Source organism: Chinchilla lanigera, unplaced genomic scaffold (genome assembly GCF_000276665.1).
Source record: "Chinchilla lanigera isolate Chin_1 unplaced genomic scaffold, ChiLan1.0 scaffold00158, whole genome shotgun sequence".
NCBI lineage: Eukaryota > Metazoa > Chordata > Mammalia > Rodentia > Chinchillidae > Chinchilla > Chinchilla lanigera.
In genome coordinates, this window is record NW_004955559.1 from 470,790 (window position 1) to 491,445 (window position 20,656).

General features: G+C 57.3%; 2 protein-coding genes and 2 long non-coding RNA genes across 12 annotated transcripts in view; 3 read left to right on the forward strand and 1 right to left on the reverse strand.

Annotated features, from left to right (window-relative positions):
* LOC102011918 (extensin-like) overlaps positions 1 to 4,330 on the forward strand; it is a 5,521-nt gene extending 1,191 nt beyond the window's left edge. For 2 of the 4 annotated variants that reach the window (XM_005412762.2, XM_013508926.1), the window contains 5 exons: positions 1 to 429; positions 714 to 988; positions 1,327 to 1,473; positions 3,645 to 3,776; positions 4,103 to 4,330. In XM_005412762.2, coding sequence (XP_005412819.1) covers positions 1 to 429; positions 714 to 988; positions 1,327 to 1,473; positions 3,645 to 3,776; positions 4,103 to 4,170 — 1,051 coding nt within the window. In that variant the 3' untranslated portion in view covers positions 4,171 to 4,330. Of the gene's footprint in view, positions 430 to 713; positions 989 to 1,326; positions 1,998 to 3,644; positions 3,777 to 4,102 lie in introns of those variants that run through there. The other 2 variants (XM_005412763.2, XR_001232336.1) reach the window with 2 other exon arrangements.
* A 2,492-nt stretch (positions 4,331 to 6,822) lies between these two features.
* LOC102014953 lies at positions 6,823 to 11,210 on the forward strand. The gene is made up of 4 exons (XR_264995.2): positions 6,823 to 7,389; positions 8,556 to 8,598; positions 10,088 to 10,123; positions 10,359 to 11,210. It is a non-coding gene; the product is annotated as an uncharacterized LOC102014953 (long non-coding RNA).
* Positions 11,164 to 17,675, reverse strand: Acpt (acid phosphatase, testicular). Of its 6 annotated transcripts, none has more exons than XM_005412770.2 (12): positions 17,513 to 17,675; positions 16,168 to 16,238; positions 15,515 to 15,619; positions 15,362 to 15,448; positions 14,522 to 14,668; positions 14,163 to 14,261; positions 14,000 to 14,095; positions 13,392 to 13,524; positions 13,236 to 13,318; positions 12,770 to 12,897; positions 12,476 to 12,654; positions 11,164 to 11,545 (listed from the first exon to the last, which is right to left on the reverse strand). In XM_005412770.2, the coding sequence occupies exons 1-12, from the start codon at positions 17,670 to 17,672 to the stop codon at positions 11,181 to 11,183; spliced, it is 1,653 nt and encodes a 550-aa protein (XP_005412827.2). In that variant the 5' UTR covers positions 17,673 to 17,675; the 3' UTR covers positions 11,164 to 11,180. The 6 variants fall into 6 exon arrangements, with proteins under 6 accessions (XP_005412827.2, XP_005412826.1, XP_013364516.1 ...); XM_005412769.2 differs by lacking the exons at positions 16,168 to 16,238; positions 17,513 to 17,675 and adding exons at positions 15,693 to 16,028; positions 16,871 to 17,069; XM_013509062.1 differs by lacking the exon at positions 17,513 to 17,675 and adding an exon at positions 15,693 to 16,028 and having other exon boundaries at positions 16,168 to 16,241.
* Positions 17,676 to 17,759: 84 nt separating this feature from the next.
* On the forward strand, positions 17,760 to 18,202 carry LOC102013456. The gene is made up of 3 exons (XR_264993.1): positions 17,760 to 17,868; positions 17,938 to 17,997; positions 18,098 to 18,202. It is a non-coding gene; the product is annotated as an uncharacterized LOC102013456 (long non-coding RNA).
* Positions 18,203 to 20,656: the final 2,454 nt, after the last annotated feature.

The following is a 20,656-nucleotide window of genomic DNA, read 5'->3' on the forward strand; positions in this document are numbered from 1 at the left end:
TCGCCATCCCAGTATCCCAAAATCTCCAACTCTCCAGAGTCGCCATCCCAGTATCCCAAAATCTCCAACTCTCCAGAGTCGCCATCCCAGTATCCAAAAAACTCCAACTGTCCCCAGTCACCGGCTCAGTGTCCAAGAATCTCCTCCCGTGAAGGATATCCATTCAGCTTCCCAAATCAGCCAAGCCAACATCCGCCAGACAAAAACCCAGACTCCTGGCCTCACAAACAAACAAACCTGGCCCCATGCCCATGTCCCCCCATCCATCACCCAGAGCCCCACGGCCAGTATTGATAGCCTTGAATCAGTTAACTGGAGCTCCCAGGTGACTCCCAAAGAAAATGGACTCAGCTCCCAACTCGACCAGAGCATTCCTATCGGCACGCCCACCTTCTTGATAGGCAGCTCCACCGGCATCAATTCTAGCAGGTGAGAGGTGGAGAGCCTGGCAGGAGGCCAACCTCTGGGCTAGAATTCTGAGGGAGGGGTAGCAATCAAAGGCCAGGGACCAGGGACACGGCTGGTGGATCAGAATGGAGGTGTGAGGGGGCTTGAAAGCTGTACCTCAAGGCTAGCCTGGGGCTGGGGGATAGCAGAAGGTAAGACCTGGAGACTCACAAAGCGTAGGGGCATGGTAGATGGATGCAGGGTAGAGAGGGTGGTTGGAAGGGATGGGTGGACACAGGGCTGACACGGTGTGTGATCTCGTGCAGGTTTCAGAAAAGCAGTAGCCGGCAGATACGGTTGCCCATATGCTGGCGGCTGCTGCATGAGGCCAGGAAGATCAGCCGCCAGCTGAGCCTCGTGCTGACCTTGGTCGGCCTGGTGATCATCGGTCTCATCTGTCTGGGCCAGCCCTGGGTGCACTTCCAGGTGCCACTGAGGCCCCCTGGGGACCCTGCCGGCACCCCAACCATACCCATCAACACCATCCTCTTTGTGCGGTGCTCTGACATGTCCTGCCTGAAGGAGTATGACCAGTATGCTTGTAAGGCCTGTTCTGTCCTCACCACTCGTGGGATTCATCTCTCTTTGTCCCAGGGACCTGTTCTGTCCTGGAATGGTTTCCTCTGGGATGGTCCTCAGAGCTCGAGGGTGACGGTCACCACCCACCCTATTTCTCACTGCCCCGGATGTGTGTCCTGGAGGCTGGAGGGATCAGCATCAACACTCCTTCTTTACAGCCCCGTTTCAATTTTCTTAGCGTGAGAATAATTGTCATGGGAGGGGGTTGGAGAAGATGCGCAGACTCACTGGTGATCCTCTTCCCAATTCTCGGAGCCTGAAAATGCAGTCTTGGTGTTCCCGGTTCTCTTCCTTCTCCAGACTTGCTGGACCTCGCCTGGACCTTCCTCTTCTTCTCCAGCATCACCAGCTTCTGCCTCTGTGTGGCCCTAGTCCTCCTCCTCTTCTTCACCAGTTCCAACCTGCCCGTGCTGGACTTCGTCCTCTTCATCGGCAGCATCATGACAGGCACAGCATTAAGACTTTTTCCTCAGGAGCCGAGACCCATCATGAAGCACATCCCATCCCCACCCTCGCCGTCTCTCCCAGCCCCGGTCCTCTCTCCTTCCCCGTGTCCAGCCCACCCCAATAAAAGACATCAGCCTCCACCCCAGCCCCACCTCCAGGCCCAATACCAACCTCAACTTTAACTCGCATCTCCATTGCCCACAGAGCTCTAACTCATCCACGCCCCCTTCCCTGATGTCCGTCTCATGCCCACCCGCTCCCCATTCTCTCTCCTTTCCAAACAAAGCCCTATCGCCTGGGAATTTCAGCTTCACACTCAACCCCTGTCCATCTCCAGCCTCCTCTTCTCCTTAGTCCCAACCTCCACCTCCATCAGCTGTGAGCCTGACTCTCAAAATCAACCCAACCCATCCCCAGGTCCTTCCTCCTACCCCTATCCACCCCATCCTCCTCCCTTACCATCCCCCCAACACAGCCTCTGCTCAGTATCTTCCCCAATCCGGTCCCTCCACCGAAACTGCCGGGTAATTTTGTGCAAGCTACGTCATCTTTCTGAGCCAGTTTTCTCATCTATAGGATAGGGATAAAATTCCCTACCAGGTAGAGATGTATTGAAGAATGAATGAGAAAATGTCAGTGCTTGGGCTGGGTGGTGACACACGTCTTTAATCCCAACTACTCAGGAGGTTGAGGCAGGAGGATAAGAAGTTCAAGGCCAGCCTGGGTGATTTTTGCCAAACCTGGTCCCAAAATAAAAAATAAAAAGGAGTGGGGATGTAGCTCAGGGCAAGAACACTTGCCTGTCATGAGGGAGGCCCTGTGTTCAATCACCAGTCCTAAAAAAGACAGAAAGAAAATGTCAGTGGCCGGACATGAGGGTAGTCTGGCTACAAGACCTACCCACCCACTGATCACCAAGGTTGGTATGGCTAATCTTGCTGGCAAGGTGCATGTCCCCTGCTTCCCTCACTGGTCTGGGGTATCCCTCCTAAAACTGCACACCCCCACAGATGGGAATCTTTCTCCAGTCCAAAATGCGTGAGTAGTACTTTCCCCTGCTAGGACCTCCAGAAGAGCTCTCAGGCTCCTTGTGAAGGAGAACATGAGTTAGCCAAACTTCCAAAACTGCAGACAGCCTGCCTTTTAAAAAAGAGAAAGATGTCAATCGTTGATGTTAGCTACTAAATCTTGCACAAATCCTTACCAAGACAATCCTCTTACCCCCACCCAAATAACACAAAACTGATATACTGATTAGAATAATCTAGTTTTGAAAAAAAAAAAAAGAACCTAGTTTTGCATTTGCGTGCTAACATTGCAAAGGGGGGGACTTTAATCTAGAAATAAGGGATACTGTCTTTCTGTCCCTTGTAGTACTTGATAACTTTCAGTTACATCAGGAAAACAATTTTGGAAAGTGATAGGGTAAAGAGCACTCAATTTCGTGTTTCCTTGTTAATAGCTGGTATTTATCCAGCTGGTCTAACAGGTCTTCCTATTTGTTTAAATACAAGACACAAAGGATAGAAAGGACCATCTAAACCAGGGCATTCTATAAGAACTCACTCAAGCCCATTCCCTGTTTTACATGAACAGAAAGCACCTCCTATATTATTTATCAGTAACACAAGATGAAGAATCTGCAAAGGAAAGAAAAGTATTTTCCTTTATATAAACTGTCTTTAATTCATGTAATTTCAGAATAGCCAGAATGACTGGGTTCTTTGTCCACTGCTTCAGAAGCCGAATATTAAGGATTCATTATAACGATGATCTGTCTCAATTACTGAGGGCCATGTGTGGGAAATGTGCTGATTCCAGTGCATCCACAGGATGGCCCTACGAGACGGGTCCTACGAGTATGCCCACTCTACAGATGAGGGGACTGAGGTGCAGAGAGATGTTGTGGCTTCCCTAGGGTGAGGGGCAGAGACAAGATGAGAGACCCGGTCTGCGAGTCCCAGAGCCTATGGTTTTAGACATGTCATTACTCCTTGAAAGGCCAAGGCTTGCACTTGCAGTGTGTTCTGTCATGGTGTTGTCAGAGGTAAGGGATTGGGGAGGTTAAAGAGAGCGGGGAAATAATGAGCAAGAACTTAGCAGTCACACAGCTCTGAGCAGGGTCCCTCAGACACCTGAGCCCCGGCCTCCTAACATCTGTGCTCATACAGGGGCCAGCATCGCACTGGGCGTCCTGTTCTACCTGTGGCAGGCCGACAGATACCTGCAAGAAGGCATGACATACAAACTGGGGATCAGCTTCTACTTGGCATGGATTGGCATCTTCCTGTTCCTGATGACCGGTCCGGGCTGGGAAGGGGTTGGGCTTGGGCATAGCTTCGGGGATATAGACGGGAATTATGTGACATCGAACTGGGCGTGGGGGTGTGGGTGCAGACAGGGGTACGCAGGATGAAGGTGTGAAGTGAGAGACAGGGCTGGGGGTGCGCATGGGGCTGGGTTTGGACTTGGAAGTAGATTGGAGGTAATGGAGGCAAGGCAGGCGAGCTTGGATTCAGGGGAGCGGAGGGGTGAGGGCTTGGGGCTGGGTTAGACGGTGCGGGGAATGCTGGCTGGGTCCGGGCTAGTGGACTCTGTGCCTCACCCCTGTGCACTCTTCTTCCCCAAGGTTTCTTCTCCTATCTGAATTACATGAATTTCTGGTCCATCCTGGCGCTTCATGCCGTGTGGACTTAGGACATGGGAATGACCCCGCCGGGGAGCTACCAGAATGCACGGCTCACCAAGCACCCCACACCTCTGCTCTAGCGCCTTCCCCTCCAAGAGTCTTATACTTTGCCAGTTCATATGACACTCCTCGTTCCAGATTAATAAATGATTTTTAAAATAATCCGTATTTTCTGCCTAGAATATTCCTTTATTTAGCTTTGCACCCTGGAAGCATTTTGCAGAAATGCCGTCCCTCTCTTCGGCTATCCTTGGACTGTGTGGGGTAGAGGGACAGGAAGGGAAGGCAAGGGACTTTGAAGTAAGAAACCAGGGTGCAAGGACACTGGTCCCCGGCATACAGATGGTACTCAATGTTTGTTGAAGAGCTGATTCTCCCCCATTCCTCTTGTCTTCAATCTTTTCTTTTGCAAACCCCAATAATTTCTCCTTCCAGAGGCAAATCTTCCCTGCATCCTCACTTTACCTCCCACCCTGCCTTGCCTCTCCCCAGAGACCCTCCACGGGAGGCTGTTCTGTGTAGCAGCCTTTTGAAGATGCTTTGGGGCTAACAGTGAATCATCTATTGAACAGCCCAGAGTCAAAACCGTACTAGGCAATTATGTCACTTCCAGGTATCCGTACAGGACCTTGGTTTGTAGGTCTGTTACCCGGCTGGATCTAAAAGGTTCCCAAGGCTGAAATAAGGAATCTCTCTCACCTTTTTAAAATAAGTTTGCAGGTTTGCTGGCTCCCATTGCAAAGCAAGAATTTTTAGGACACATCAGTAAAAGAGGCAGAAGAAGGCTTTAGTAGGACACACTCAAGAGAGGAATGCAGGTGATTAGAAAAATGAGACACATTGAGCAGGAGGTGAAGTCAGGCATGGTGGTACACACCTGTAATCCCAGCACTCAGGAGGCTGGGGCAGGAGGATCATTGGGAGTTCGAGGCCAGCCTGGGCTACAAAAAAAAGATGTCCTTTTACAAGCTAATTGTAAAAGGACTTTTAGGAATTTTTTTGGTGAGTTTCTAGAAAGGAACTTTGAGTAATTTGTTTTGAAGCTGTAGGAGCTTTTAAAAGTATAATTAAATTTTTTTGTCTTTTTATTTAGTTTTGTTTTTTTAATCCTACCTCAAGTCCCCATTTCCCTCTCACACCATGGTTAATCTGCCATATGCTAGCTCTGAGGTCTTTGGCAAGGTGTTGACCCCATCTGGTCTCAGTTTGCTTATCTGTAAAGTGGGGGTAATGATCATACTTTATTGCAAAGTTTAACATAAATGCCTGGGCCATAGTATGTACTCTTCAGCGTTATCACAATAACCCTCTTCTTGCCTCCTATAAAACACCTCTGAGTTTGTTTTACAACAGATGAAGCTGCAACTATGCCAAACACTAGGTTAAGAGGAGGGATCAAACTAGATGCAGATCCTTATCCTTGTGGAACTGACGTTTCAAGAGAGGCAAAAAAAAAAAAAACCTGCCATGAGCAAGTAGGGAGATACTATATTGTGGGACAAATGCTTTGAGGAAAAGTAAAGAGAGCAAAGGAGACAGGGCTGGAAAGGAGGAAGTTTGCCTGGAGTGGAGGTGAGGGGGGCAAGTACAGGCTAAAATGACGTCTGAACAGAGACAGGACTGTAAAGGAGAGAGCCACACGGATCAGGGGAGAGCTCCAGGCAGGACACGGGGTGCAAAGGTCCTGAAGATGCCAGGAATACAAGGGAGGTCCAGGGAGAGGCAGAGATGAAGGCAGAGGGGAACAGAGGCACAAGGGACAGATAAGAATTGCTTAAAGAATGACACAATTGCCGGGCGTGGTGGCGCAATACTGTAATCCCAGCACTAGAGAGGCTGAGGCAGGAGGATCGCTGTGAGTTCGAGGTCAGCCTGAACTGCAGAGTGGAACCCTGTCCCAAAGACAGAAAGAAAAGAGAAGAAACAACAACAACAAAAAGAATATAAAGAGCGGCGACCTCTGGTGAATGGATTGGGAATAGAAGCTTTTCCCTTTTTATTCTTTAACAGTTGATGCCTCTAAGATCTCACACCACACTAAGATTCCAGGGCTCCAGGCCTCAGGGCATAAAACCGGGTGAGCCACGAACTCAGTCTATCTCCGACTTGCGGTCCATGCCCGACCCTCTTGCTTCAGCCCCGGGGTCCAGGCCCACCCTCCTCCCTGAGATTCGAGGGCCCGAGCGCCCCTCCGCCCTCTCCATCTGGCGGCCCGGACCCCAGCACCCTCTTAGGCCCGGAACACTGGCTTCCGGCCCGGCCTGCAGCCCAAGGATTGGAGTCAGCGCAGTTCTAGCCGTGCAACGTTGCCCAGTCTCTGAGACCCGGCTCCCGCCTCGCCGCCCCGCCCATTCCGGTGGTTTCCGGCCCTGGCTCCGCCCCCTCTGGGCCCTGTCTCTTCCCAGCTCGTTGTTTATGCTGACCTCAAAATTGCCTGATGTACGGGACAAGACAGTCGCCCGAAATATGTCCTTATTCCTCTCTCTCCACCTCCTGAGATACTATATTCTCGCTTATTGAGGAACATGCAGGTGGCAACCGGCATTATTCCCTTCTCCGATACCAAAACTGGGTTCCTTTCACAGGCGTTACATTGGACACCTAAAGGCGGAGACCAGACTGGGGCCTGGGGCCGAGCCTGCCAGCGGCGCGTGGTATAAATTAGGACTCGCGGCCGCGTGCTTTTCTTTCGCGGAGAGCTCTGCGGGGTGGGGGTTGGTTAGTGTGTGTTTCGCAGTGTGTGCAGCGGGCCTCGCGGCCTAAGGCGCATATGGGAAGAGCTGGGGCCTCGGCGCGGGCGGCCATGTTGCGGGGACGCGGGCGCTCCAGCTCCTGGAGGTTGAGCTCGGCGTTCCCCTGCGGGAGGGCGCGAGTGCCCCCGCCCGGCTCAGGGAGCGCGGGGTGCCCGCTTCCTCCGTCCGCGCCCAGTCTGCTGCCCCCGCCTCGGGCCTGCGCCATGTTGCCCGTTTGGGGGCGAGGGTGAGGTCGCAGGGCGTGGTTGGGAATTCTTGCTGAGGGTTTCCGAGCTGCCAGGTCTCAGATCGTAGGAAACCGCCCGCGCTCTTGTCCCCGTTTGTGGGAAGCTGGCTGCCCTGTGCAGGGTGGGACAGAGACAGTGGGGGACGGAACGAGCCTGGTGCGGGCGTTTCCTGCAGGCCGGAAGGGAAATGTCAAGGTGCTAAAGAAGCGCGTCTCCAAGTGCATCACGGGACTGTTGCTGGGAGCAGGTAGGAGCCGATTCAGGAGAAGGCACACGAGACCTTGGATCACCCCTGACAGTGACTGCGGTTAGCGTCAGTCTCACTAACGGCGTTTGGCTTACATCGTTCAGAATGTCACTCTCCTGCCCGGGAGCCCCAGCCTGGAGGAAGCCCGTTGATCTCCTTCCAGCCGGAGGCTGGTCCGATTGCGTTTCCTCGTTTCGAAACCGCGTTTCATCCCCTATACTAGCACTTTTACCTCTAAAATAGACCTGGCACTCTAATACTAGCATTTGTCGCTCTTTTTTTTTCTTTTTTGTATTTTTGAGACAGTTTTTTTTCTTTTTTGTCATTTTTCTTTTTTGTCTCGCTGTGCAGTTCTGGCTGGCCTTGAGCTCACTTTGTAGCCCAGGCTGGTCTCGAACTCGCAACGATTCTCCTGCCTCAGACTCCCGAGTGCTGAGATTACACGCGTGCGTCACCACGCCCGGCTCCATTGTCACTTTTAATAGGAATAATTTGTTTTTTCTTTTGTCCCCGCCCCTCCCCCGTAACAGGAGTCGAACTCACGACCTTGCGCTTGCCAGGCAGGCGGTGTGCCGCTGAACTAAATCCCCAGCCCCGAAAATGATTTCTTTACCCTGCCGTCTACTACCTTCTTTGTACGTTGTTCCTAAGTCGTCTGATGTCTCACAGTAGATTTAATACCTGGCTGAGACAAACGTCTGCGGTGTTTATATCCTCTTAAGTCTTAGCCTTGTTTTTTCCTCGAACAGCCGCATTTCCCATTTCTCCTGCTGGGTTCTTTGGAGGGAGTGGTCTCTCAGCAGCCGTCACTGTTACAGGCTCCTGGCGGGGATAGCAAGAACAGGGAAACACCAGGGTTCCCTTCCCCTAGTGTGTGTGAAGCCCCAGCCCATGGGGGTCGCCCCTCTGATCTGGGGGTGTTGGGGTCTTTGGTGGGTTTGTCTGTGTGCTGTGTTGATTTGGCATCTGTTCCTGAAGGTAAGTGGATCTGGTTTCAGAGGGGCTGGGGCCCCCATGATGTCCAGCACTGGGCTCTGATCATCTGTGAGGATACAGTGCACCCCAGGACCTTTGACACCTGGGGGTCTGAGGGGCCCCAGTATTGGTGTTCTCCTGGCCCCATGGACTACACCTACACACTCTCACCAATTCCTTCTGTGTTACAGGTGTTTGTAAATGCTGAGGGGCCACTGTCAGCACCCCGTCACGGTAAGAACCCTTACTTCCACTCCTGGTCCATCCACATTTACCAACAGTTTACCCTCATCTTGGGTGACTTAATATCAGAGGTCTCTGGTTCCTGAGTTTATGTGCCAACAACTGCGCTTAGGATTTCCATGTAAAAACTATCCCAAGGCCGTGGAAACCCAATTAGCTAGCTAGACCTGGATCCAGATGCCAGCCCTGCTTCTGTAGGCTTGGAGATGTTGGGAGGTGACCTCCTCCTAAGTCCCACTGACTGAAGCAGCACATCAGGAGCGTGTGCCCAAATCCTTCACACGGTTGGGTGGAGACAGTGACATTTCCTGCCCTCCAAGGGGAAAGACTGAATAAGACGTGGGATGGAGAAGGAACAGATATTTGGGTCTTAGGGAAAGGTGTCAGCAAAGCCCATTTTCAGACTCATTACAGCAGCGTGGGGGCGGCAGCAGAATGGGTTTCTTTCAGCGCTGTCTTGCTTGGTGGCTTCTGTGAGCTGAGTACGTGGTTGGATCCCAGTGAATCATTTGAACATAAACTGTTATTAAAGGAGCCCTAAATGTCCGCAATGACCATTGTGAAAGTACTAGGGTTTTTGCTAGTGTTTCGAAGAGCTAGGCTAGGAAACAGGAATGTGTGTGAGCAGAAGAGAGGGACATGCTCAGCGCTAGGATTTTCCTCTGTTGCTTGAGTGTTGAGAGCAGGAAGACAGTGGCCTCGAGGAAGTGGTGTTTCATCTCTTGAATCTGCGGGACTTGTTCTGGTTACCCAGGGCATCCTCTGCAGAGCGCTGCCGGTGTGGGGCTAGGGAGTTCCTGGGAAGGGTGCAGGTGGGTGAGGTATGAGTTGTGGGTTTTCATTTTATTTAATAGCCACCTGTGAGTGGCACATTTTGACACAGATTCAGGTGTTGGTGGTTGCCAACGAGTAGTGAGCACTTGGTGAGAACAAACTCACGGAGTGCTAGCAGGGTTGTGACAGTCAGGTGCCCAGGCCACTGGGGACAGCTGGGTGGGGAAAAGCAGACCTAAGATGTGGGCAGCTGTCTGTGGTGATTTTGTTAGGAGCCGGGAGGTCCAAGTACTAGGTCTGAGCGGAAGGGAGTTGGGACCAGCCTTGGCCACCAGCCACTGTCAGGTCCACTGGCCACAGGCCCTACAGCCGACATCCGGGCAGAACTGGACAGGGAGCGCGGGCTGCAGGAGCTGGCCCTGTGACACCCAGAGGCTGTGTGTTGGGCACTGTCTTGCCTGGTTCTCTAGGCACTTCTTGTGCTGTACCCTTGAGGGCTGCAGTTGGCCCTGGAACCTAGGGGCTGGGTGAGCAGCAGGGCCCCCATGATGCTCAGCACTGGGCTCTGACCATCTGAGGACATGGTGCCCCCCAGGACCTTTGACACCTGGGGGCCTGAGGGGCCCTGGCTCCAGGGAGGGGTCAGACAGGGTGATGTGTCCTGTACCCCACTGACCTCTTCCCCCACCCTCTGCTCTACCCACAGCTGTTCTCTTGGAGTCGCCAGGTCCCGTCTCTCCAGGTAAGAGCAGGAGCCCCTGTGAGGGTGGTGATGATGCCAGAGTGGGCGGGGCACTGACTGAGATGCCGTCTGTCAGGGCTGTACTTGGGGACCTCTGGTGTGCACCGGGCTGACTGAGCACATAGTGACCCCTGGGACCTTGACCCCCGGGGTACCTAAGGGTCCACTCCAGGGAGATGCTGGGGCAGGGACTCGACTTTTCCACCTCACAGTGCTGCCTCTGTCATCCTCACAGGGACAGGTGTGACCGTGGCCGAGCAAGCACTGATGCCCACCCAGGCCGGCCAGGGAGAGCGGCGCTGCACATACACTGAGCTCACGGACATCTGGATCCTGCAGGTGTACAGTCCGGGTGCCAGGCCCTGTCCCTGAACTCCTGAAGGCCTGCCACCAGCACTGGAAGTCCCTTCTGCACATACACCCTATGTATCCATGATACCGACCTGCCCTTCTGGCCCTGGGCCACCATAGAGGACAGCATCCTGCTGGCTGGGCATGCTCAGCTGGATCTGCAGTGAGGCAGCTGGGCCGCACCAAGCTCATGCTGGGGCCCGACCCCACACACGGACATCGTGGACGGGCTGCTGTCCCACAGCGTGCCCAGGAGAGGGTGGACAAGCAGCCTGTCGGGCCTCACGGAGCAGTGTGCCAGACACCTGGACAGGAGAGGAACCGTCTGTAGGACACAGCTCGCCTTCAAGGACAACAGCGTGTGCAGGAAGGAGTGAGCTCGGGGAGGTGGACTGGGAGCCTGCGCTGTGCTAGGAGGGGCGGAGGCCTGGCCTTGGCGCCTTCCTTGTGTGTGTTCATCCCCGGCCTGTTCCACGTACGGCACTGCCAAGAGCCCGTGAGAGAGGAAGCCACGAACGAAGGTGGCCGCTTGCCGTGGGTCAGGTCCTACAGGGAGGCTGGTGGGCCCCAAAGCCCTGCCGGCTAAGGCAGGGATCCCCTAGCCCACAAGGCAAAGGCATCTTAAGTTTTTCACTTCAAAAGTTTTTTTAATGCATTATTTTTACTTAATATGTTAGGCATATGCGACACTTTGTAGCAGTCATGTCTACCTCTTTAACAGCTTGCCTCTCCTCCAGTCTGGCTTTTTGTCTGGTTTTTTCTTGCGGGCAGTTCCCCTCCCTCTCAGCGCGAGCTTTGTGGTGCGCTGGCGTGGGGGTGCCCGCCAGACCCTCCTGGCGGCTCTAGTTGCTTTAGCTGCCCCCGCAGCCACAGGCCTGCGCCTGGGGTGTGGGTTGAGGGGGATCCGCACAAGCAGGGTTCCGATGACACTGCCGTCACAGGCACCATTAAAGGGCAGGTGCAGCACCCTTCTCGAGCTGTGGAGTTGGGTGCGGTCCGGGCGCAGGCGGGGCGCTGGTCCAGGGCGGGGTGCGTGGGCTGACCCCCCTTCGGGCCTGGCTCTCCAGCAGTCTGATGAGGAAGGGTGGGCCTGTGGTAGGCAGTCGGCCAGCAGGCTAATCCCCGAGCCTACTACAGGCACCAAGCCCAGCTGCCTCCTGGGGCCTGGCTGCCACCCTCGGCCTTGGAGGTCGTGGGGTGGGAGAGCCGCCCCCTTGCCGTGGAGGTTAAAGTGGCAGCAGGTGTGGCCCCCGCGGGGGACTTGTGTAACTGCCAGCTACTGCAGTAGCTCTCCTCCCTCAGCATCGTCCAAGAGGACTGTGCCATGGTGGGAACCTGAACTCTGAGTGTACATCTAGGTAGGTGTGGTCACTGCTGGCTTCACTAGCCAGTGACCAGGGAGGTGCCCACTCGCCTCCGTGACTGCAGCACTTGCTGAGCCAGGCACCCCAGAGGCCAGACCACCTGCCCCCTTCCTGGGTCTTACTGCTGATCGTGGGCTGAGCTCTGCTAAAGGAACTGCATGGAGGGACACGGGGCTCTTTGTGGCCCCTCGTGAGCCACAGGCTTCCACAGTACGGAAATGTACTTTACACAGACGTGTGCACGCACTTGCACACCAGCACCAGAGAGAGTGCGAGTGCAGGCGGCGAGTGAGAAGCGTCCACAGGCACACAGCCGCCCTTGGCTTCCAGGCCGGGGAGCCCGCCCAGCCCTCCCACTCGCACACAGACAGTGACCAGCCAGAAGAGAGGTGAGCACACGTGTTGGGGTCCATGTCTGCTGGGGAGGGGCCGCCCATTCCCGCTCACACTGCTCCCCCCAGAGCCCGCAGGCAGGTGGGTCTCCAGGCCAGCAGGCCCAGCCCCAGGCTCAGCACCGCCAGCACGGCCACAGCTCCGGCCAGCAGGGGCACTGTGGTGGCTGCAGGAAGAACCTGGGCGGCATCGCTCCCAGGTCCGGGGGACCCCTTGCTCCCACCCCAGTGCAGAGGGCTGTCACCTGGGGCAGTGGCAGGCCTATAGGAGCCCTGGCAGGCAGCCCCGCGGGCCGGAGGCCTGGCCGAAGCAGTCAGCTGGCGGAAGCGCCCTAGCAGGCAGGGAGCCGGGCACCCGGGGACGCTGAGGGACAGGGGCGGGCGGTTGGTGTCGTTGCGGTAGAAGAGGGAGATGGTGATGTTCCTGGAAGGAGAGGAGACGGTGCCACCCCTGCCACCAGCCAGCCATAGCTCTGCTGCCCCCTCTGCGTGCCAACGGGAGTGCAGTCCGCCCAGTCCCCAGCGCTGCCCCTCCTCACCCTCCGTCTTCGTCCTCTGGGTCCCCGAAGTAGCTCCGGAACTCGAAGCCCAGACAGGCAGCGTATGGTGGGGTGTGCCCGTCGTAGAGGCCCAGGGCCCCGTACAAGGCCAGAATGGTGCTGTCGTGCTAGGAGTGGACACGGGGCTGAGACGGCTCCTGTCCCGACACCTGAGGGCCAACGCTGGCGCCCTCCTCTCCCTCTCCCGGAGGCCGGCCCCGCGGTTCCCCAGGACCACTGAGCAAATGGGTCACACGTGTGCAACAGCAGCCTGCCCCTCCAGAGGAACTGCTGCTTTCCTTGCGGTTACCTCCCCGCTCCGAGGGCTGACCTCAGCGAGAGGATCCGAGGAGGCTTGGAGATAGGCTTTACCCAAGGCCGTGGGCTGAGCTTCCGTAGGCACTCAGCACCCGAACTGCCACCACCCACCCCTGTGCCATGGACCACTTTCTTCCCGAGGACTCACAGCTGAGTACAGGACCATCCTGAGGGGCAGCCCCAGGCTCTGGACGCGGGAGAAGTTGGCAAGGATGGCATCCAGCAGAATCCCTGAGAGGATGGGCAGAGGGTCAGGGCCCCACAGAAAGGCGCCTCGGCCTCCCATCCCAGAGCCATGCCTCACCCCCGGTCAGCTGGGCCTTCTCCGCCGCCCGGGGCGGGCCCACGTGGGCCCTGATGTCCAGCGCAGAGATCTGGCTGAGAGTCCTCAAGACGTCCGGGGAGGCCCAGGGCGGGAGGGCAAGACCATGTGCTCGCTGGGGAGACAGAGACGATGTCCCCGGCTGCCCTCCAGATGTCTCTGCACCCTCCCCTGAGCCCCTTCGGCTGGTTCTGATTAGAAGTCACAGTGCCCGGAATAGTAATGATTAATCAGCAATAGCAAGGACCTCGCTACACCTCCAGAAGACCCTGTCTGGAACCAGCGATGTTTTGAATCTCAGACATTCTGGATTTCAGAAGAGCCGTAAGAAGAGCTGCTCCCTCCCAGCAAAGACAAAAGTGTCGCCTTTCTGCTGCCCAAGTTCTGGTTCCAGAGCTGCTCTGGGTCGAGGCGGGCAGAGGAGGCCCTCGGGAGCCCCTGCGGGGATTACCATTTCAAATTCACCACACCGGCGGGCGTTGCCATCACCATTATGGGTGGAGAAACCGAGGCACGGGGAGGGGGGGCGCTAAATCACTTGCAAGTGGCAGAGTGAAGACACGAACCCCTTGCTGGGGTGCGGGGCTCACCTGGCAGATCAGCGTGTCCAGAACCTTCCAGGCCTTGCGGAGCGGCTCCCCCACCAGCGTCAGCCCCGTGAAGTTGCTCAGGCGACTCAGGAATTCCTGGGGGCACGGGCAGGCTGAGCCCTGAGCCGGGAAGTCACCCACCCCCAGCCCACAGCCTGCTCACCGTCCAACCCTCCATGGCCTCCTGGTACTCCGCCGCCTCCGTGGACTCCCGCAGCAGCTCCTGGTACCGCGGACAGCTGCGCATGGGGAACCTCAGCAGCTGGGGGAAACAGAGGCTCAGAGGGGACAGCAGCATGCTGGGCCTCACGGCTGGCGGAGAGTCGGGGTTCTGGGGCCCCTGCTTCTCCCAGTCTCCTGGGTCCAGGCCCGCCCATCCAGGCACACCGGCCCTGGGACAGTCGCACCGGCCCTGCCATCCTGGGCTCCCCGAGGGTGTACCCCAGGCCCGGTGCCGCCCCTGCCCCTCCGCATGTCCCTTCTCTGCCTGTCCTGTCCCTCCCACCCCGCCCAGCCCCTGACCTTATCCTCAGCCACGGGCACCGTGTGCACCGGGATCGGCCTCCAGTCAGCCTCCGAGCCCCTCGGGGACGCCTCGGGGAAGAGCCCAGCCAGGATGGCCTGAGCGCTCTCCAGCGTGCGGTCGAAGTCCGTGCTGCGGATGTACACCTGCAGCCGGGAGGACACGGGACAGAGGGGCGCCGGTGGGCGGGACTGGCAGGTCAGACGCTTCAGGTGCAGTCTGGGGTGGGTTAGAGGACATGGAGTGAGGTCATAGGTCAGGAATGGGGAGTCAAAACTCAGGGCAGGTTCAACTTCTGCTCTGCAAAGTGGAAGGCTGAGACTGAGGTCAGAGGTCAAGGTCAAGAAAGGTCATTTTGGAGATCAGCAGTTGGACTAAGGGCATCTGTTGCCTCCACGAGGGTTAGAAAGGGAGGTCAGAGTTGGCGGGGAAGGAGGTGAGAGGTCACAGCACAGACCAGGGCTGAGGGAAAGTGGCAGGGGTCAGAGGTCAGAGGTCGGGAGAGCTGACCCTAACTAGAATGGCCAAGGCAGAGAAGGGACAGGAGAGTCAGCACTGATGCTCCCCAAGCGGACGGAGGCTCAACGACTGGGTCACGGTCAGGGCTCAGAGGTCAGGGCTCAGAATGTCAGGCAGGTGGGAGTCAAGACAAAGGTGGAAGCCAGAAGAGGTCAGAGGTCAGGACAGGACCCTGGCTGAGCAGAGGCCAAAGGACAGTGTGGGATCCTGGGTGACTAGAGGGGTGCAGGTCAGGTTGGTGGAGGGCAGAGGTCAGAAGTGGATGCCCAGAGGGACGAGGGCTGGATGGGCATGCGGTCGGGGAGAGAGCGGGGTGGTACCTCGTCCCGCCGGTACTCGGGGCGCAGGAAGGCCTTGTAGCGCCTCCGCAGGAAGCGGCCCAGCTCCAGCTGCTGTTGGACTCCCTCCTGGGGACAGAGCGGCTCAGGCACCATCCCGCCCCGCCCCGCCCGGCCCCTCGCCCCGCTCCTCACCTCGGTCAGCTGGCCCAGGCCTCGGGGCCACAGGGTGGAGACGGCGTCCTTGTGCGGGTCGGTGGGGTAGGAGGCCAGCGGGGCCCGGTCGCCATGGCGGAACACCTGGGGACGCACCGGGTCAGCGCTGGCGGCCAGAACCGGGGAACTGGGCCAGGCGGGGGCAGGGGCCGCTCACCAGCGCCACGAACACCAGGGGTCCGTCCGGCAGGGCCCGGGGCGGCAGCAGCAGGAGCAGCAGGAGCAGGAGCGGTCCGGCAGTGTGGCCCTCGCACCCCGGCCCAGCCATCGTCACAGGGCCTAGACGCTGAGCTCAGCCGTCTGCCCTGGGCCTCACCTGCTCATTAGCCCGGCCCGGCCCTCGCTGGGGCTGGGGCACAGGCCCTGGCACGCCCCCACGCACTCTGCCCACCGTTAACCCTTTTAGCCTTCCCTGCCACCGCGAGAGGCCTCCGCCCGTTCCTCCCATCCTCACTGTGCTGATGGGGAGACTGAAGCACGAGGTCCACGAGGCCTGCTCGGGAAACACCCAGTGAGTGGCAGTGCTCAGACTTGAGCCCGGGCGCCTTTAACCTGGACCCAGACTCAGGGAGAAGCGCTGGCCCAGCCCCACGGGCTACACCCCCTCAGTCCCCTCCTACCCTGAATCTGACCTTGCTTCCTGTCGCTGAAACAGTGGGGCTCCTTGGAGATTTTACCCACAACTGCTCAAAACCAGCAGGACCTGGTGGTTCAAAGCCCAGTGTCACGGTCACCATTTACAAGCTGTGTGACTCTGGGCAAGTTACCGCACCTCCCTCTGCCTCAGTTTTCTGAAGTGGGGTAGGTGAGTTCAAATACGTCAGCAGTGACAGAACGAGGTCTGTGTGTGGAGAATAACTACTAAGACGGGTGCTACTGATTGCCGTGTGACAAATAGTGCGAAAACTTGGCGGCCTAAACAGGTGGTGTGGGTCAGAAGCCCGGGTGGGGCGGGCTTAGCAGTGTTTGGGGCTCAGGGTCCCTGACAAGGATGCAGGCCTTTGGGCATCTTCAGGGCCGGAAGGGCCCTCCCCAGCGCCACATTAGAGGAAAGTCCTACTGGGCGTGGTGGCGCACACCTGTAATCCCAGCACTTGGGAGGCTGAGGCAGGAGGACTGTCTGGAGTTCAAGACCAGCCTGGGCTACATATCAAGACTCTGTCTCCAAAAAATGAAAAAAGAAATTGTAATTCCAAAGAGGAACGTGAGGTGACTAAGGATTAGAAGAGGTCACCGAGGAAGGTGAAGTAGACACCAGATTCTGTGGACCCCAGAGAAGCTGCAGCGCCGTGCAACCTGTGTACATGCCCGCTTCCTACAGCTGCTGTGAGTTACCTGCACCCCAGGCCTCAAACACTCCCACTCGCATGCGGCTCCCGAGGGCTGAGGTCTAAACCCGCGTCGCTGGGCGGGAACGAGGTGGGAACGAAGGAGTCCTTAGCCACACTCCCGCCTTGGCTGCAGGAGAATCTGCCTCCTGGCGCCTGCAGCCCCAGAGTGTTTCTGCGGCCGCTGCTCCTTCCCTCAGCCGTCACAGGGCTGTGGTCTCCGATCTCAGTGCCCCTGTGTTAGTTTCATTTTTTGTTTTTGTTTTTGCTTGTTTGGGAGGCAGGGTCTCCCTAAGTAGCCCAGGCTGGCCTCGAACTCACACCGACCCTCCGTCTCTGCTCCTGAGTGCCGGGGTCACAGCTCCATGGCCCACCAGGCCCGCACCATCGGAACCTTCCGAGCTGCCCCTGCTCTTGCTGCTGTCCTGTGACCCCGGGTGCCGGGCTCACGGGAGGCACGTATCTTACATACGCGTACACAGCGAGCTCAGACCAGCCCCGCCCCTCCCTAACCTGCCCGGCTCAGGGAGACCTCCCACCTCCCCTTCTCCGTTACTCTCTTCTTGTCTGACACCCTCTTGCTATTCCCCGACCTCCACTCCCCGCAAACACCCTGCACCGCTGGAACCCAACACCGTGCCAGCACCACCTGTCCACTGGGCTCGTAGAAAGTCCACCATGCCGGCTGCTTCCGGACGCTTCCGATGCCCACAGCTGACCCCTGTGCCCCCAGGGCCCCAGCGAGCTGTTTGCGGTCTGGACTCTGGAACCACGCATTCAGACACCCCACTAGCATCCCGCACCTGCATCCCCACCCGCCCAGCCCCTGGAGCGATGGCCCCTCTACCCAGAATGCCGTGCCCCAGTTGCCATGGCCACCATTCTGGTCTCCTGGACAACCCCCTCAGTGCCAGTGGCTTCCCTCTCCTGGCTCAGAGGCCAGAGGAAGGGCGAGAGGTCCTGGGAGCGCGGCGCTGAGGACCCATGGCCATGAACTTCCAGGACGTGAGACGGGTGGAGGGCAGGGGCGGGCGGCGGGAGGGGAAGGGCCTGACCTTTGACCTCCCTCCCCAGAATGTGACCCTGGCCATCACCGTCTTCACCATCTTCGCCTCCATCTACTTCTTCAACAAGGTGAGGGCAAGACGGGCGCGGAGGGGGCCGCGTGTGTCTCCCCGCCCCCCAGTGCCAGCCCAGTCCCGCAGCCCTGATTCGGCCTCCTGTGCTCCCCCAGGCTCAGCAGTGACACCCGCCGGCTCACCCGCCCAGGGCTGGCCGCTGCCCGCCAGCACTGCCACAATGGCCTCTGAGAACAAATAAACGGAGTGGTACCAGCACACACCGCCCCCTGGCCTCTCTAGAACAGGGTCGCCCGGGCCTGCAGCCCGCTGAGGGAGGAGGCTGCGGGTCTGGGGGAGGAGGCCGCAGGCTCAGCGCCTCAGGTTGGAAGCAGAGCCCGCCATCCCTGAGTCTGCGGGCTGCTGGAGTCCCAGAGGCGTTCAGGCCGTGAGGAACATCCCTACCCTGACCGCAAGAATAGAAAGGGGAGTCAGCAGAGCGAAGGTACCACCCGGCACTGAGGCAGCTCGTTTTCCTTCACATTCATCGCTTCTCCCCAACCCCTAGTTTTCTTCTCTCTCGGACAAAAGTGACTGACTCTCTTTTCATTGGCTCCAAAAGGCCACAGCAAGGATGGAATAACATCAAAATTGTGAATGGACTGTAAGCGTCCACATCGGTCATTATCATCTCTTGTCCATCACTATCCTGTTATAGCAGCTCATCTTCCTCTTTCTCCTCTTAGCAAACTCCTATTCAACCTTCAAAACCTACTGTCAATGCCCTTCTTAGACAAGTGTCCAGAACCGCAGATAGGTATATGTCTGCAGCCCCTGGTCGCTGTCCCCTTCCACTCCCTGTCTCCATGCCAGCACACCCAGGTGAATATCCTGGGAGACACCGCAGGCTTTGATTGGGGGTACTTTACCTTCTCATCGAATAGGAAACAATTTCAATTCAGTATCAGCTATGGTGGTCTGAATAGAGGGACCGTGAGTTTCCAGGAAAAGGGGCCTGAGAATTCAGATCAGGAGCAGACTCACTGTAAAAGCAGGATTTCCTCCCGGAGGAATGTAATTTTTTTCGATTACAAACACTTCCAGCCAGTAATTCGATAACAGCGCCCTGTTTAATTCTCAAAAAGTCCAAATTGGATGAAGCCAAATTCATTGGCTGGGAAGACAGGAGTCGCCACACGGGGGCGGTGTCGCACCGCTTCCCCCTCGATGTCGCCCGCACCAGGGTCGCGCTCAGCCGTGAGACCCGGGCCCAGACGTCTGGCGCTGCGCGTCCCGGCCTGGCGCCCCTCCCGCGGGCCTCGGGGGCTTTCTCCACCGCAGGCCGCGCTGGCACCCGGACAAGGCCCCCTGGGTCCCAAGCCGGGAGTCCCAGCCCTTCTTGGCCTGGCGGTGGAGGCTCTGGACAGTGGTGTTTGGGTTCGTTGATTGGTTTGGGTTTTTTGGAGACAGGGTCTCGCTATGTTTTCCTGGCTGGCCGTGAACTCACTGTGTGGCCCAGGCGGGACTGGACCCTCTTGCCTCGGCCTCCTAAGTGCTGGGATTACAGGGTGAACCACCAGCCCGCCTGTTTGTTTTTGTTGTGTTTTACTCTGCAGTACTGAGGATGGAACCCAGGGCCCTCACACTGAGCTACAGCCCCAGCCGTTGTTTTTTTTTTTTTTTTAATTTTGAGGAGGCTGGGGATTTAGCTCAGCGGCACAGCGCCTGTCTGGCAAGCGCGAGGTCGTGAGTTCGATTCCCGGTACTGGAAAAAAAAATTTTTTATCTTCCTGCCTCGGCCTCCCAGAGTGCTAGGATTTCCCGTGGAAGTCTGGTTTGTTGTTCTAATCATACCCACATATTGTGACCCTCACCTCTGCACACTGGACTCAAAGAGGATCAAAGCACCCACACCCCCACGCCTTTGCCCCGGCCGGCGTGCCTGGCCTGGAAGGTTGTCTCCCACAAAGCCCATTCCCCTGCCCCAAGCTTCCTACCCCCTCTGTGGGCGCTGTGAAAAAACAAGACAACACAGGCAATTCCTGGGCGGTCCCCACCCCCACACACGCCGGGCCGGACTTCTCAGCCCTGGGAACTGTCGCCTTAGGCAGAGATGGATGGATCTCCGCAGCTGGGGCCGGGAGACCCCGGGGAGCTTTTGAGAGCCCGCAGCCAGCTCCAGCCTGGGCCGCGGAGACCGCAGCGCGGTGCGGCGGCATCGATCCAGACGCTGGCGCTAATCTGCGGCTGGGCTCGGAGGCTTCCGCCACCCCAAAGGCCCGGGAGATGAAGACGGATCGGATATCAGGATGCCGAGCCCGGCCTCTGGGAGGTAGCTCTGTGGCCACATCAGAGATGCGGCCTGGCCAGCGGGCAGCGTCCTCATCCCAGCGCTCTGGGAGGCTGAGGCAGGAGAAACACAAGATCAAGCCCAGCCTGAGCAATTTATGAGACCCTGTCTCAAAATAATAACAAGAGGGAAGGATGCAGCTCAGCACCAAGGCCATCAGCTCAGTCCCCTGTACCACACAAAGAAACATAAAGCAACATGACGATGAAGCAAAAACTCACCTTTACTTTGGAAATATTTGGAAGTTTTAAAACGAAGTTAGGAAAATAAGGCCACTTCTCAGGGCCAGCCAGGGGAGGCACAGAAAGGGCCTTCGGATTTTCACTGGAGCAAAAAAACACAGTGGGGGAAGGGCTGGGGATTTAGCTCAGCGGCACAGCGCCTG